We start from the raw sequence: 15,726 nt of genomic DNA, 5'->3' as shown, positions 1-15,726 counted from the left end.
AAACCAGAACACCTAAAACCAAACACACACTAGAACCACAGACTCCACTTTGGTGCCATAGCTTGTGTGCCATTGGTGCTATAGCTTGCATCTCCACCACACACACACATCACACACACATCCCCACACACATCCACACACATCAATGGCCAGGATTTCCCTAATGGCACCAATGACACACAAGCTATGTCATGGAAGTATTTTCCCTAGAACCACCACAATTCCATGGGACCAGCAATCAGACCTATCCAAAGATGAAAACCTTTTACAAGTAACAACTACCAACCAGTTGCAAAATAAGGTACAAGACAGCCTAAGGTACAAGACATAAAACTGAGCAAGTATGGCATATCACTCCTAGTTTCTACAAATAATAGTAAAATTGCATGTGAAAGATCATCACGTGTTGGAATATCTAGGCAATATCCTCGTGAGCTTAGCTCAGTTGGTATGGATAATACATAAAATATGCAAGGTCCGGAGTTCAAACCCCAACCACCACCAAAACCCAGCCACCACCAAAAAAAGGAATATCTAGGCAGTCTCTTAATGTTTGAATTTCCTAATAATAATAATAATAATAATAATAATAATAATAATAATAATAATAATAATAATCCCCTAAAAAGAAATATAATGATAATGTTAATGATACATCACATTCAGCTGTCAGAAAAATATAATAACGCCAAAATACTAGGAATTATTGTTCTTCTCCATCATAAATACACCCCCTTCTTAGTTTTTGCCATTACCATCACTGTGAATTGTATACTAAAGCAAATCAAGGTACTTCAAGGGGATATGGAGAAATTTGTTTCAAACCGGTCAAGCATCAAATCTGTGCCTGGGGACTATGTATTCCCACCAGAAACAAGACCAGGGAATTTCAAAATCCCAATCAACAAAACCATCCCAATAATTGATCTTAGGGAAGCACAAAATGGGAATAGAACCAAAATAATTCAACAAATTATCAAGGCTGCTGAGGAGTTTGGATTCTTTCAGGTATTCATACTAAGTTTTTTGTTTTTCATTTTAAGATTAAATATATTTTCCCTTTAAAAATACTACTCCCTTCGTCCCGGATTAACTAAGTCATTTACTCATTTCGCACATATTAAGAAAAATATATAAATAAATGAGAGAAAAATGGGTTTAAGTGTTTGTGTATTCTCTACTATCATAAATGCAAAATGAAATATATTGAATTGAGAGCTATGAAACACGGACACTCCTCGGATAAGGCGTGTCCCCGTGTCAGACATGTGTCGTGTCCGACACCGACACGACGCCGACACATATAATTACACTGAATCATGTGATTTTCTAAAAAATTTGTGTGTCGACGTGTCGGTGTTCGTGTCGTGTCCGTGTCCGTGTCTATTTTCGTGCTTCATAGATTGAGAGTGATGAAAGTAGTATTAATTCGAGTTATAAAAGGAAAAAAAATTAATATTGTATTAAAAAATGATATGACTCAGTTATTTTGGGACACTTTTTTTTTGCAAATGACTCATGTCTAATAGAAGTCCCAAAATTTCTTTGATTTAAATAGGTTATCAATCATGGTCTCTCGTTGGATGAAATGAAGGAAACAATGAGCATTTTTAAGGAAGTGTTTGAGAAGCCTAATGAGTACAAGCACGACTTGTATCCTGATGACATTTTGAAGACATGCAAGATGTTTTCTAGCACCTTGAAATATGAATCTGATAAGGTTCATCTATGGAGGGACTCTCTTAGACATCCAGCTTATCCTTTGGAGCAGTGGCAACACTTGTGGCCTGAATATCCACCTACATACAGGTAAATGCATGAATATATATATTTGTATGTCAACTACATACAGATCTCATTTGATATTTCTGTCTCAAATTAATTATTACTTAGAAAATATCAATGCAACATCTATTAACCAGTCTACTGCTTAATTAAATAGTTGACATAACAATTTCACTACTTATACCTCCTTTCATTTTTCAAATATTAACTTATTAATGCTAGATTTAAATATGTTCTTTTTACCAAAAAAAAAATGTTTTTTGTCTTAATAAATATATCAACTTTTTGTTTAGTTCATTTAAAATTTTTCTTCGATCTTTAGTCTCCAAAATTTCCCATCATCACTTTTGGTCATTCCTTTTAAGTCAACTCTTGAATAAGCTTCTTATTTTGAAATAATATTTTTCAGGAATGTTTAGAATACTATAAGAATCTCTAAAAAAAATGTAGAATTTTTTAAACAAAACATGAATTTAAAATGTTTTTTTTTTTATATATTTTTGGTGCTTAAAATTTCTTATTTTGTTAATTTTTTTTTTAGAGATTCTTATAATATTTTAATCATTTCTCAAAAATTTCATTAAAAAAATATGAAAGTTACATATGAGTTGATTTAAAAGTAAGGAAAAAAAAGTGGTTATTGAAAACTTTTAGAGGGATTAAAAGTCAAAGAAAAGTTTTAGGGTGACTATAACAAAAAGTTTGTATATTTGTAATGACTAAACATATTTAACCCTTAATACTATCAACAAATTCAACTTTTGATTAGTTTACTTTACTCTCTCTCTCTTCTCTCTCTCACTCACACACACACCCACCCCACCACAACACAACAAAGAATCTATGAGGAATTCTGCTCTTTACCCAAACAGTTTTGCTCATTCCCAAAGTAAAAGTCCAAAATGCCCCTACGCAACTTAACATGTGTTAGTGTATTTTGTACTTATGTTAAGTCACGTTACGTGACTTAACATGCGCCAGTGCATTAAGAGCGTGACTTAAGTCACGCGCCACTTAGCACTAGCGCGAGTTAACTCACGCTAGTTGGCCGGTTAAGAACAAACGTTTTTCCAACTTTGGTCAGCTTTTCAACATTAAAGAAACACTTTTTTTTACCACTTTCACACGTTTTTTTTGACCACATTTATGTTAGATACAACCTAGGTTCCCATTTCTACCTATAAATACCCTCACATACTTCCTATATTCCTCACATTATCTCCTCCCACTCTCTCCCTCTAATTCTCTTCTTTCTTTGTTTTTTTCTTTTTCAATATTCTCTTTGGGGTAAAAAGTGATCAAAATTCGTCGGGGTAAAATAGTGAGTAGCCGACTTAGGGAAGTGATCGACCCTTGGGATAATTTTAAATCTGATTTTTTAACCGCAGAAACTTTTTACCGTGGGTAAAAAGAACTTCTTGTGGTAAAAAAAACCAGATTTAAATTTAGCCCAAGGGTTGATGATGTATTTTCCCCAAGAAGGCTGCTCACTATTTTACCCCACGAAGATTGATTATTTTTTACTCCAAAAATGAGAAAATAAGTAGATTTAGTGAATAAGTTCAAAATTATTGTATGACAATTGTTGTAATGTATGAATTATTAATAAAACAAGATATTGTTATATGCATCAATTTTATTCATTTATTTTATATTTGATTTTATTTTCTAATGTTGTATTTACTTTTATTAATATTTGTATTTATTTAAAGAATAATATCGAATCAATAATTTAGATTAATGTAAACAAAATAATTTCAGAATAATGTTAATAAAATAATTTAGACTAAAGTTAAGAAGTTAATTTAGATCAGAATTAAGTCACGCAACGTGACTTAAGTCACGTTTCTATTATAACTAGCGCAAGTTAACTCACGCAACGTGAGTTAACATGCGTAAGGGTTTTCGACTTTTACTTTGGGAGTGAGCAAAACCAAATGTAAAGAGCAGAATTCATCTATGAGTACCTTTGTGGAGATCCACTTACAACCACAATAGAGCTCTGGTTGCAACCATGGAGATGCTCTAGACGTGGTATTAAAAAAAAAAAAAATACTTGTAACAAGTTTTTACCTTCTAAAGTATTTTATGCATAGGTTGGATGTAGAATAGGAGAACTAGTGCAACATCACACTCCCTCCGTCCTATAATACTTGACACAGTTGACCTTATTACGCATGTCAATGCATAACTTTGAGCTTAAATATCTTGAATAATATATTAGAAAAAATTATGAAAATTTGATATTTTGAAAATACTCATCGAGACGAATCTAACGACATCTTATATAATATTATTTATCTTTGTATATTAGTAGAAAAATACGATCAAAGTAAGTTAGGTCAACACTGCACATTTTCAAATGGATCATGATCATCTATTGCGGGACGGAGGGAGTATATTATTGTGAGGAACACGCAGATCAAAATCAATTAAAAAATATTTAAAAACAACAAATAAGTTATCGGTTGTACAGACAAATGGGTATTTCATAAATCACTCCTCTTGTTTTTAATGGATGGTAGCTTGATTTGACTATTTTACACAGTTTTTATTGGATTATAAATAGATTAATGGGTTTCTTCAATCCATTCAATACAATCCAAGTTAAATCATATTCAATTTATTCACCTTGTCATTTGCACACGTAGTTAAAGATCTAATAGATTTTTTTTTCAGAGAGCGTGTTGGGGATTATTCAGTCAAAATTAAGGAGTTGGGTTCGAGGATCATGAATTTGATTAGTGAAGGGCTTGGTTTGGAGTGTGGATATTTCGACAATGATAATCTTAGTGACTCATTAGTTATCTCACTTAATCATTATCCACCATGCCCTGATCCAAGTTTAACACTTGGTATAATCAAACACTTTGATGCTTACCTCATCACCGTTTTACAACAAGAAGATATATGTGGGCTTCAAGTACTTAAGGACGGAGAGTGGATAGCTGTTGATGCCATTCCTCATGCATTTGTCATCAACATAGGCTGCGCCTTGCAGGTACACTTAATGCATTTGTCATCACTTACAGGAGATTATTTTGATGGTTTATGTTGGGTTGAAGAACTACACAATGTGAGGTGAATTGCAACTTTGAAGAAGAATAAGAGAGTATGAATAAAAATTGTGTAAATTGTTTTGCATAGAAGATTGTAGAGATACAATATGTACAATGCAATAACCGTGTGTATATATATATATATATATATATATATATATATATATATATATATATAGGTGGTTATGAAGGTTGTCAAAATTGAGATTTTACTTCAGGTCGAAAGGGAAGAGCAAAATCGAAAGATTTTACTCAACTAATTTTGTAGAATCGATATAAGAAATCATAAAATCGCAATCGAAATCGATTGATTTTATCAAAACAAAAATAATGGTAAATATATGTTATAAATTGTATATTGTCATAAATGACTTAGTTTAAAGTCCACAAAATACTTATACATAAATAACTAAAATTAATGGACAAAATCATTCAAAACCCTTTAAAATCTTGCGATTTTGTATAGATTTCACGATTTTGATGCGATTTTACTAGGATTTTGCCTATTTTGGGATTCTGCTTTGGATTTGTGTCGTTGAAGGTGAATAAAGTCACAAAATTCTAGACTTCAAGATTTAAGTCGGGATTTTGATAACCATAATGGTTATGCTAACTAATTATGGTATAGTTAATTTCTAACCGACTAACTAATGACAGCTAGCTATTAACTGTCAAGTAACTAATCTCTATCAACTTGTTATAATCTATAGTATATACATCATAACAACTGTAGACTATACTAGTTAACCATCACATCCTCTTTAGTGAACAAATATAGATTGCAATAGCAATGATTGGTTCCAATGACTTAAAAATATCACTATCAAACCCATGAAGGAAATCTTTCAATTTTTTTTTTTTCATTTCAATCATGTCTCTTTTTAATTTATGTAGGTTTGTAAATTTTGTTGACTTGTGATGGGTTACAATATTGAATACAGATACTTACTAATGGTAAGCTAAAAAGTGCTGAACATAGAGCTGTGACAAATTCAGAACAAGCTCGCACAACTGCTGCCTTTTTTATAGCTCCATCAGGTGATTGTTTCATTGAACCAACAAAAGATCTCATTGATGAACACAATCCACCTATTTATAAGTCTTACAAATACAAAGAGTTCCTCACTCGCTACTTTCAGAAACAATATGACATGGACATGGTGCTGAAATCCTATGAGGAAGAGGAACCAAAGGATTAAATGAAATATTGTGAAAAGCAAAAAGTATCATTTGATTATGTAATGTTGTTTTTTAATAAATTGATGATGTAATGTTGTTGGACACCTTAATTTTTTTTTTTTAATAATTCAGAATTTATTTACATCAAAAAGCTTTTATTTAGAAACTAATTATAAAGTTTCTCAATTTGGTACTATAATCTCATATTGTTATGTTTTACTCATGAGTGTCAATAAACTCGTATGGTTTTAAAGCATTGCATATGTCCAATTCATATGCAAATTAAACTTAAATTTTTTGGTACTTTACTATATATGTTCAGAGGAAAAAAAAATTAGGCCTCTTATATGATGCTAAAATGTTCTCTAACTCGGTTTAACTATATGCTCATCTTGCTCTTAAAAAAAAAAAAACTATATACTCATCGACACGGGTCCTATTAAATAAAATAAACACCAATTTATCTGTCCATAATACTTGTTAAAAAAACTATACCAAAATAAAAAATGTTTTCACATAAGTCGTATGATAAACATAGATCCACATTAATCATATCAATATAACATACATATGTTTGGAAAATAGTACAAACAACATTAGTTATGATAAATTATGAGTAGATCACATTTGATGTTACATTAGTATCTATACTGTCTTCATTGTTTATCAATATCTTCAACCCTTCTCTTGAAGTGACCCTTCATATTGCAACAACTGAACATGTGAGAACACATACGTTGGCAGATATAAATTATTTTAATGATTGACCTTGACTCTTATTAATAGTCATTGCAAATGAAACAACCAAATGTAATTGTCTCCATTAAAACTCAAAGGAATTCTTACGTCAAAAGGCGTCAGAGATAACCTGGGTATAAAGATTGTCTCTGATATTACTTCTAGATATCACTTTTCCCTCTGGCACATATTTTCTCATCCTTGTTATAATCAGTCTTGTCACATTGCATAATCCAAACTGTTGATCTATATTCATTAGTAGCATCATTGACTCTCCTACTTTTAGTCTCACCTTGTGATTTGGAAGTCCCGGTGTAGTTATTGTGTTGAGAAATTTAGAAGTGCGGACATCATCTACTACATCGTCCTCTACGTTTCGTGAATATGGAGAATTGTAACTCAAAGATGTATATTTTTCTGTTGTTTTGTAATAATGTCGGTTGTCAAGAGCAACCAAACCTTTTTGATTAGGGTTCCACGATGAACCCATTCTTATTTGTTGGATTATATTAATATAGTTTTTATTCATTATGATTCGAGTCATATTTTCTTTTCATAAGTTTCACCGTTTAAATATTTTGTAAACTAGGTTATGGTTCATGCATAGTTTTAAAAACCGGATCAGTCGTCAACTCGGTAAGGTCATTGAGTCACTGGGTCATTATTTCAACCACTGGGTCGTTGGTTGGTTATGGTTCATGCATAGTTTTAAAAACCAAACCAGTCGTCAACTCGGTAAGGTCATTGAGTCACTGGGTCATTATTTCAACCACTGGGTCGTTGGTTGAACCGTTCATGAACTAATTCTTGTGCTTTAACTGAATTGTTACATATGACTTTTGCTCAAGAGTCTTTAATTTTTTTAGGGACTCTTAGGGTATGAAGGTTAGACATATCTATGGAGTGTAATTCCTAGATGACAATTTAGGAGGCACGTGAGATGTTGACGTCAAAGGATATGTCCATGGCTTTCATAATTGAGTCATGTAGTTATGGAAGAATCCAACATTTGTAGGGATATTATTCCTATGAATAAACCATTGTTTATATAATCCTTAGGTCTTAAATAGTAGGTACTTTGAATTAATCCAACAAAGACTTAGGGGGGATTCAAGGATTCCCTAATCGCCGTTAAACTTCTGAATCAACAAAACTTAATCTCGCATTGGGCAGGACAATTAAAACCTTGCAACCACTTTCAAATCCATTTTCTTTTATTTGCTTTTTAAATAGATTTCATTAATTACCGAGTTGAACGACAATCCCTGTTGAGATAATTAACTTACTACTTTATTACTTGACATGATTTAGTACATTTGTCAATTCACCTAAATCACCATCATGAGACAAATTTCATTTTCTTCCCTAGAAAAAAAGAGAAAGAAAAACATTGATGGAAAATGAGAAGATGAAAAATTGGTCCTTTATGATTCTTTCTTCAATCAAAAATAAAACTTTGATTAGAATAAAATATTGTTGGTGGTGGTGATTCAATCCGATGTGGCGTAAACATGAAGGTTTTCCCGAAAAGTGCAACATCACAATCCAATTCAAAATCGACACCGGTAATACATTGACAAAGGCTTTGCTGGGAATCTTCGAGAAGAAATTTCGGCGTCTCCCACTGTCCCACACTTTTCAGCTGCGCGTTAGAACTTTCATTTCGATCATCCGTCTACGTGGCAGATGAAGAGGTGCATGATTGTTTCCGTTTTGTGGCGGAAAGGCGATTATTCCCACGTAGGAGATCCATCCATCGTGACGAAGATCGTGGTAAGGGATGGTGAATTGTTGGAATTGTCGCTTGATCAGTTTGAGCTTGAAATGTGGAGGTTTCAGTTATCGGATTCAACGTTGTCGAAGCTTGCTAGGCCAGATCTGCAAAAGTAGACTTCTGTTTGTACGACAATGGTGATTGTGATTGGAACGATGAAGATGGTGATAGTTATTTTGTTAACACCTTAAAATGAAATCTCTTTCTATAATTAATTAAAAAATTGGTAATTAATATGACAGAGAAAAAGTTAGAAAGGTTAATAAGTGAGAGAAAAAAAGGTACATTAATTATGATATAAGATGTGCGACATTGCACATGTTAAAAAAAAAAAACCCTTATAAAATTTATATAAACCCTTCAAAATCTTGATTCAATACAATTTTTATCTTTTCTAAGTTACGAGGATTTTGTATTATAACCCCAAAACCTCCCCTTACAAAATCTTCTTGTCCTTGCACCTAATTCTCATTCCTTTCCGACAAAGTTATTTACCCTTTTCTTCTAAATTCGGAAACAAAACCTTAAAAAATTGAATCTATCATACATCTATTTTTCTATTGTGATTTTTCTAAAGTTGTTTGGTATAACATTTGTGAAAAAAATATAAAAGAGAAATATTTTAGTTACATCCCTTAATATATTTACTTTTTAAATTTAATTATTTATGTGTACGACTAAATAAATTTTATTTAGAAACTTGTCTATGCATAAGTTGCTCTTCCAATGTAATATGTTGGACTAACATGTGTGCTCCCATTGTAATATGTTGGAGTAACTTGTGTGCTCCCATTACTACATTTCACTTATTAAACAAGTATCAACACTGCTATGAGGAGTGCTAGCAACACTCTCTTTTGAACACTCTCTCTAGCACTCACTCTTTTATTGAGTGAAATCAATGTAGGACCTACACTTTGGAAATGGAACCCACATAAAATGGTGGGACATACATTGATTTCATCCAATAAAGGAGTGAGTGTTAGAGAGAGTGTTCAAAAGAGAGTGTTGCTAGCATTCCTCATACTGCTATATACACCCTCCGGTCACTAATATAAGCAAAAGTTTGATTTTTAGATCCATTCATTAAATGACGTAAAAGGTGAATCTACGAACAAACTCACAACATCAAAGTTATTAGCATACAATGGCAATATGCCTACAAATAATATGATAAGATCTAAATCACCAGAATATCCATGTTTCTGGATCTGCAACGTTCACGCCAAAATCATTGATTGAATATGTGATTGACTGAAGCTGATCTTTCAATAAAAACCAAACAAACACCACAACAAGATACGAAATCAAACAACGCCGCACAAGATGATGAACAACACAACGTCGCACTCAAACGACAAAATCACAAAAAAATATAAAAGAAAATTTTAGGTTTCACTTTGGTCCACTCAATTCTTCCATTCATTTTGGTCCTTTATATTATAAATTTCGGACAATTTGACCCCTTAAGTACTGGATAAGAAGGAATGGGGGACTGACTACAATGATGGTCATAAGGGAGAAACGGAAGGAACAACATGGAGAAGGAGTTGCAATATAATTAGATAATCATGTCCTTTTTCTGATTATAACATAAGGGAAAATGACTGCAATGTTGCCTATTTTTTTGGTTACAATCCTGTTGTCCTTTTATTTTTTATAATCTCTTATTCCTTTTGTATTTTTAGAAAAAAAGTTCTATAACTTTAATTATGATCTAAATAATGATTTTGATTCTCACTACAAAAAAAAAAAAAAACAATATTGATGTGTTCCTTATACAATAAAATAGAAACATAGAGGCTAAATAAAATAGGCAATTTCACTTTCCAAATAATGATAAGCTATTGCGAATATAATATTCACAAGGGTGAATCGCTTTTCATGATTTAATATATTCCATTTTGACTTTTTTTTAAAAAAAATATTCTTTAGAGTGAAGCCAATTTCATTTTTTAATGTGTTTTACGAGTAATTTAATGTAGATTGTTTTTGAATTTTTTTTTTGAATTGAATTAATAAATCTCTAAAAAAAAACCTAAAATAATAATGCACGTGATTTAATTTATTGGTCTTCCCCGTCAACATTATACACCGCTCCCCATATTTTTTTGCCAATAAATATCAATATCATTGTGCACTGAAGTATAATCAAATCAAACTACTTACAAGGGATATGGAGAAACTTATTTCAAACTGGTCAAATGTCCAATCTGTGCCTGAGGACTACATATTCCCATTAGAAACAAGGCCAGGGGAGGATCTCAAAATCCCAGTCAACAACATCCCAATAATTGATCTCAATGAAGCTCAAATCGGTGATAGCAGAGAACACACAATTCAACAAATTATCAAGGCTGCCCAGGAGTTTGGATTCTTTCAGGTTCATACTAAATGCTTTGTTTTTTCTTTAAAAACAAGATTAAATAGGGTTTTTTTTTTTTATAAATATATTAGTTTTTCGTTGTCAGTCTCCAAAAAAAAAAAAAAACTTCAAACTTCTTAATATAGTGACACATGTCTAATGAAAATGGACTTGACATTTCTATGGTAAATTAAACAGGTTCTGAATCATGGAATCTCGGTGAATGAAATGAAGGAAACAATGAGTATTTTTAAGGAGGTGTTTCAGATGCGTGATGAATACAAGAAAAACTTATATCTTGATGATGATTTGAAGACATGTAAGATATTTACTAGTAGTCTAAGATATGAAAGTGAAAAGGTTCATTTATGGAGGGATAGTCTTAGACACCCATCTCATCCTTTGGAGCAGTGGATACACTTATGGCCTGAAAATCCTATGAGATACAGGTAAATGAAAACTACAAAACTACGCACTCTTATGAGAAAAATAGATTTAACTTTTAAAAGATATTCATAATTTTTTTGTTTATTGTTTTTAATTATAATTTTATTTTAATATTAAATCTTTAATTTTGTAAGATTGTTTAATATGACAAAATTACCTTTGTAACTTTGTAGATTTAACTTCGGGATTAACCTTCATTAACTAATCATCTAATGTCCTTCTTTAATCGATTTTATACTCCTCCTATTTCAATTTATATATTCACTTATCTCTCATCGTACGTTTCCATGCCTAACATAAGATTGGACAATATGTACGTGAATGAAAACCTAACCCTATGTCTAGGCATTAATATCTACACATGATTTAATTTAGATCTCTTAGATGAAAGATTGATGTCTCACACTTTTTAAATAAAAAATTTGTTTTCGGATTGCACGTCGGAAAAAGCAATAAAAACATAATTAAACCAAAAATATAACGAAATAGGATCTCTATATATAACCAATCAAATTAAATATCTACATCAAATTAATAGCAACTAGACCTAATCCCAACAATAGAGATGGTTAGTATATCCGTCTTCTAACTTTCAAGCAATTTCTTCCACCAATTTCTTCTTTGAATTTGAATTTTGGCAAGGAGCTAGTAACTGCTTGCTTGAAGACTTCTTGAAACAATCTTCTTTTGGAAGTTTTCAAAAGTTGTAGTTTCCTTCAAATAACTTTGACATTTCGGAGAGATGAGTAACTCATTTGGTTAAGGGTTTAATTGTTTAAAAGAGGTAAGGGGTAAAGGTCTAGGATTCGAATCCTGAAAAGATAGAAAATATCATCATAATAACTAACATATTAATATTCGCCATTAAAAAAACGTTGTTCTGAAATTTCAAAATATCTTAACCTCTCGAACTAAACTAATTAACATGATTCAAGAAAATAAGCAGTATCTAGCTCGAAATATAATTCAAATTTTACATGTAACTATTACTAAATTTTTATTGAATTTTCCATTCAAAAAAAGTTATTGAATTGTAAACTAGATTAATATGTTGATTCAAATAATCCAAATTATATTGTACTTAATCTATTCCTATATTTCACCCCTAATTCACACTTTGTAGTTATAAATTCTAATAAATAAATATATTTTTGGCTTAATTGCATCTTTGGTCCCTTATGTTTATTTTAGTTTTCAAGTTGGTCCCTTATGTTTTGAAAGTTTCAAGTTGGTCCCATACGTTTATTTTAGTTTTCAAGTTGGTCCCTTACGTTTTGAAAGTTTCAAGTTAGTCCCTTATGTTTATTTTAGTTTTCAAGTTGGTCCCTTATGTTTATTTTAGTTTTCAAGTTGGTCCCTTATGTTTATTTTAGTTTTCAAGTTGGTCCCTTATGTTTTGGACCGACTTGAAAACTAAAATAAACATAAGGGACCAACTTGAAAACTAAAATAAACATAAGGGACCAACTTGAAACTTTCAAAACGTAAGGGAACAACCTGAAAACTTTTAAAACGTAAGGGACCAACTTGAAACTTTCAAAACGTAAGGGACCAACTTGAAAACTAAAATAAACATAAGGGACCAAACATGCAATTAAGCCTATATTTTTCTTGCAGAAAATGTGTTGGGGATTTTTCGATTAAAATTAAGGAGTTGGGTTCGAGGATCTTGGATTCAGTGAAGGGATTGGTCTGAAGTGTGGATATTTTGAAAACGATCTTACCGGATCCATGATTATCTCAATTAATCATTATCCACCATGCCCTGAACCAAGTTTAACTTTAGGTTTACCCAAACACAAAGATGCTTACCTCATCACCAATGCAAGATGATGTAAGTGGCCTTCAAGTATTAAAAGATGGAAAGTGGATCACTGTCGAACCTCTTTCTCATGCATTTGTCGTCAATATAGGCCATCTGTTGGAGGTACTCATAATGATCAACGCCTCTCTCTCTCTCTCTCTCTCTCTCTCTCTCTCTCTCTCTCTCTCTCTCTAAATATATATATATATATATGGGTTTTGTTACAAGCCACCCTTTGGTGGTGTCTTTTAACAAGTCACACCTTAAGGTGTGATTTTCACTTTTTAGTTATAACTTTGCTAAAAGACACCTTCATAAAAGTAAGTTGGTGTCTTTTCGCAGATGCTCATAGAGTAACTTGATAAAAAACACCTTCATAAAAGGTGTGTTCTATCATGACCCTATATATATATATATATATATATATATATATATATATATATATATATATATATATATATATATATATATATATATATAAAGAAAATGCTAACGAGTGTCCTGAAGACACTCTTTATATGTATCGGAAATTTTTACAATGAAAAACTTTTTAATTAGAAATCCTTTAAGAGTGCCCTAAGGGCACTCGTTTATACAAAGTTATTTCACGTAATAGCATACTCTAAATGCTGAATATTACCAATCCAACTATTAAATTAACAGTTCTTATTTAATAGATAAGTTATAACAAATTTTCTTAAAATTTGAAATTAATAACTTTGAATCAATATTGTATAGCAAGTTTTTTGTGTGTATATCAACTCTTTAAATTTTCTTCAAATTTTAAATAGGAGAGCATGAGACTACTTTGATGACTGCTCGATCCAAGACATGTAGGAAAAAAAAATTAGTTTCTTCTCATTTCTATTATGTTTCTTTGTCATTTATGTTACTTGAAGAAGTTTGTTGATGTGTGGTGGGTTATACTATTGGTTACAGATAATCAGTAAAGGTAAGCTAAAAAGTGCAGAGCATCGAGCTGTGACTAATTCAAGTTATTCTCGCACAAGTGCTGCCTTTTTCATAGCTCCATCAGATGATTGTCTCATAGAGCCAGCACAAGATCTCACTGATGAGAACAACCAACCTATTTTAAGGTCTTTCAAATATAAGGAGTTCCTCAAGCAATTCTTTGACACAAATGGTGACACAGATCTACTGCTGAAACCATTCGAGGTTCCAAAGAATTGAATGAAATATTGTGGTAAGCAAAATGTACCATTTAGTGATGTAATAATCAACAGCCCCGTTCTTGATATTTTATGGGTCTAATGTTGATAAAATGACCTCCTTACATAGTACATCATAATTTTTTTTCATAAACGTTGATTGAGACATGTATTAATTATCGACATCCCAGATATGCTAGCAACCTAGATCACTATAATATGATGTTTTGAAATCTCAGCTATACTGACACCCCAAAATATCGTGTCTCGAATGCACCTCATCCTATATATTATTATTAAAAAAGAATAACTAAACAAAAAAAATTGGGGTGAACTAATAGGTAGGCATGTCAAACCTATCTAAAAAAAATCAAGCTTTATATCAAAACAAATAGCAATCAATAGCAACACCTACATAAATATCAAAACAAGCTTTATATAAGTTTCATTATCGAAACAAACTTTTCTATCTCTCTTTTTCCTTTTTGATTTGGATGCTTTTCACTTTTATTTTTTCTTTCTCCGTTTTGTTTTTGTACATTGCCGTCTTATCATTTGATACATAATTCAAACTCATCACTTTTCTTGGCATTCAAGTAAATCCACAACTTTCTAGTGAATTCATCTATGAATGATACAAAATTGCTATTACCTCCAAATGATTTGACCACAAATGGCCCACAAACATCAGAATGGATAGCTTCAAGCTTCCTTGCCTTTATTGATACTTTAGCTTTGTATGAATTTCTTGCTTGATTTCCATTGCAACACATATCACAAACTTGACTAGGTAGATTGATCTATGGTAATCCTTGCACTATCTTCTTCTCACACAGCTTGCTCAAATATCTTAAATTGAGATGTCAATGTCCTTGACAATTTCTGATAGCATATACTGACCCTCAATCACATTAATGTTAATCTTGAAAGTTCTCTACTTTAACAGCGGGGCTTTCAGGATCAACCTATATATCCTTGCAATAAAAAACCCTCATAGTTTGTGCTTCCATCTTCATAATATAACCCTTTTGCAGTAATTGACCTATACTAATGAGATTACTTCTCATATTTGGCAGATAGAACACATCAATGATATATGCTTTTTTTGCCATCTTTTCTATGAATCAACATTTTACCAATTCCTTCAACACAAACTATATTGTGGTCTACAAATCTTATCATTCTACTAGTTGAATCATCTAACTCAGAAAACCAAGATTTTTAATTACCTGTCATGTGATTTAAAAACCATTATCCAAATACCATTCACCATTATGCTCTTCATCTGAATTAGAGCTTTCATTATGAGCAAATTGTTCTTCATCACCTTTATTCCTTGAAACCTTCTTGGATTTACATTTAGATGCATAGCGTCCCCACCTCTGACAGTCATAACACTAAATATC

The 15,726-nt window shown here is 31.6% G+C and overlaps 2 protein-coding genes across 4 annotated transcripts; both read left to right on the top strand.

Annotated features, from left to right (window-relative positions):
* The first annotated feature begins 750 nt into the window (after positions 1-750).
* On the top strand, positions 751-6,174 carry LOC146956379 (hyoscyamine 6-beta-hydroxylase-like). Its single transcript, XM_085728652.1, has 4 exons — positions 751-1,008; positions 1,559-1,809; positions 4,465-4,786; positions 5,786-6,174. The coding sequence occupies exons 1-4, from the start codon at positions 805-807 to the stop codon at positions 6,041-6,043; spliced, it is 1,035 nt and encodes a 344-aa protein (XP_085584778.1). The 5' UTR covers positions 751-804; the 3' UTR covers positions 6,044-6,174.
* A 4,489-nt stretch (positions 6,175-10,663) lies between these two features.
* Positions 10,664-14,505, top strand: LOC146956378 (protein DMR6-LIKE OXYGENASE 2-like). Of its 3 annotated transcripts, XR_015020137.1 has the most exons (4): positions 10,664-10,918; positions 11,099-11,349; positions 12,965-13,274; positions 14,091-14,505. XR_015020137.1 is itself a non-coding variant. In XM_085728646.1 (3 exons), the coding sequence occupies exons 1-3, from the start codon at positions 10,712-10,714 to the stop codon at positions 14,092-14,094; spliced, it is 462 nt and encodes a 153-aa protein (XP_085584772.1). In that variant the 5' UTR covers positions 10,664-10,711; the 3' UTR covers positions 14,095-14,505. The 3 variants fall into 3 exon arrangements, 2 of the variants coding, with proteins under 2 accessions (XP_085584772.1, XP_085584767.1); XM_085728646.1 differs by lacking the exon at positions 12,965-13,274; XM_085728641.1 differs by lacking the exons at positions 10,664-10,918; positions 11,099-11,349 and having other exon boundaries at positions 13,007-13,274.
* Positions 14,506-15,726: the final 1,221 nt, after the last annotated feature.

Source organism: Medicago sativa, chromosome 1, assembly GCF_051527215.1.
Source record: "Medicago sativa cultivar Bolivia chromosome 1, Bolivia_mono, whole genome shotgun sequence".
Classification (NCBI taxonomy): Eukaryota; Viridiplantae; Streptophyta; class Magnoliopsida; order Fabales; family Fabaceae; genus Medicago; species Medicago sativa.
The sequence above is the reverse complement of the archived record's forward strand: the minus strand, read 5'-3'. Positions and strand labels throughout refer to the sequence as shown.

Excerpts from the sequence above, each read along its gene's own strand:
- LOC146956379 (XM_085728652.1), top strand. The coding sequence starts at position 805 with ATGGAGAAATTTGTTTCAAACCGGTCAAGCATCAAATCTGTGCCTGGG. Across the intron at positions 1,009-1,558 it reads AGGAGTTTGGATTCTTTCAG|GTTATCAATCATGGTCTCTC; the intron begins GTATTCATACTA and ends TGATTTAAATAG. Across the intron at positions 1,810-4,464 it reads GAATATCCACCTACATACAG|AGAGCGTGTTGGGGATTATT; the intron begins GTAAATGCATGA and ends TTTTTTTTTCAG.
- LOC146956378 (XM_085728646.1), top strand. The coding sequence starts at position 10,712 with ATGGAGAAACTTATTTCAAACTGGTCAAATGTCCAATCTGTGCCTGAG. Across the intron at positions 10,919-11,098 it reads AGGAGTTTGGATTCTTTCAG|GTTCTGAATCATGGAATCTC; the intron begins GTTCATACTAAA and ends TAAATTAAACAG.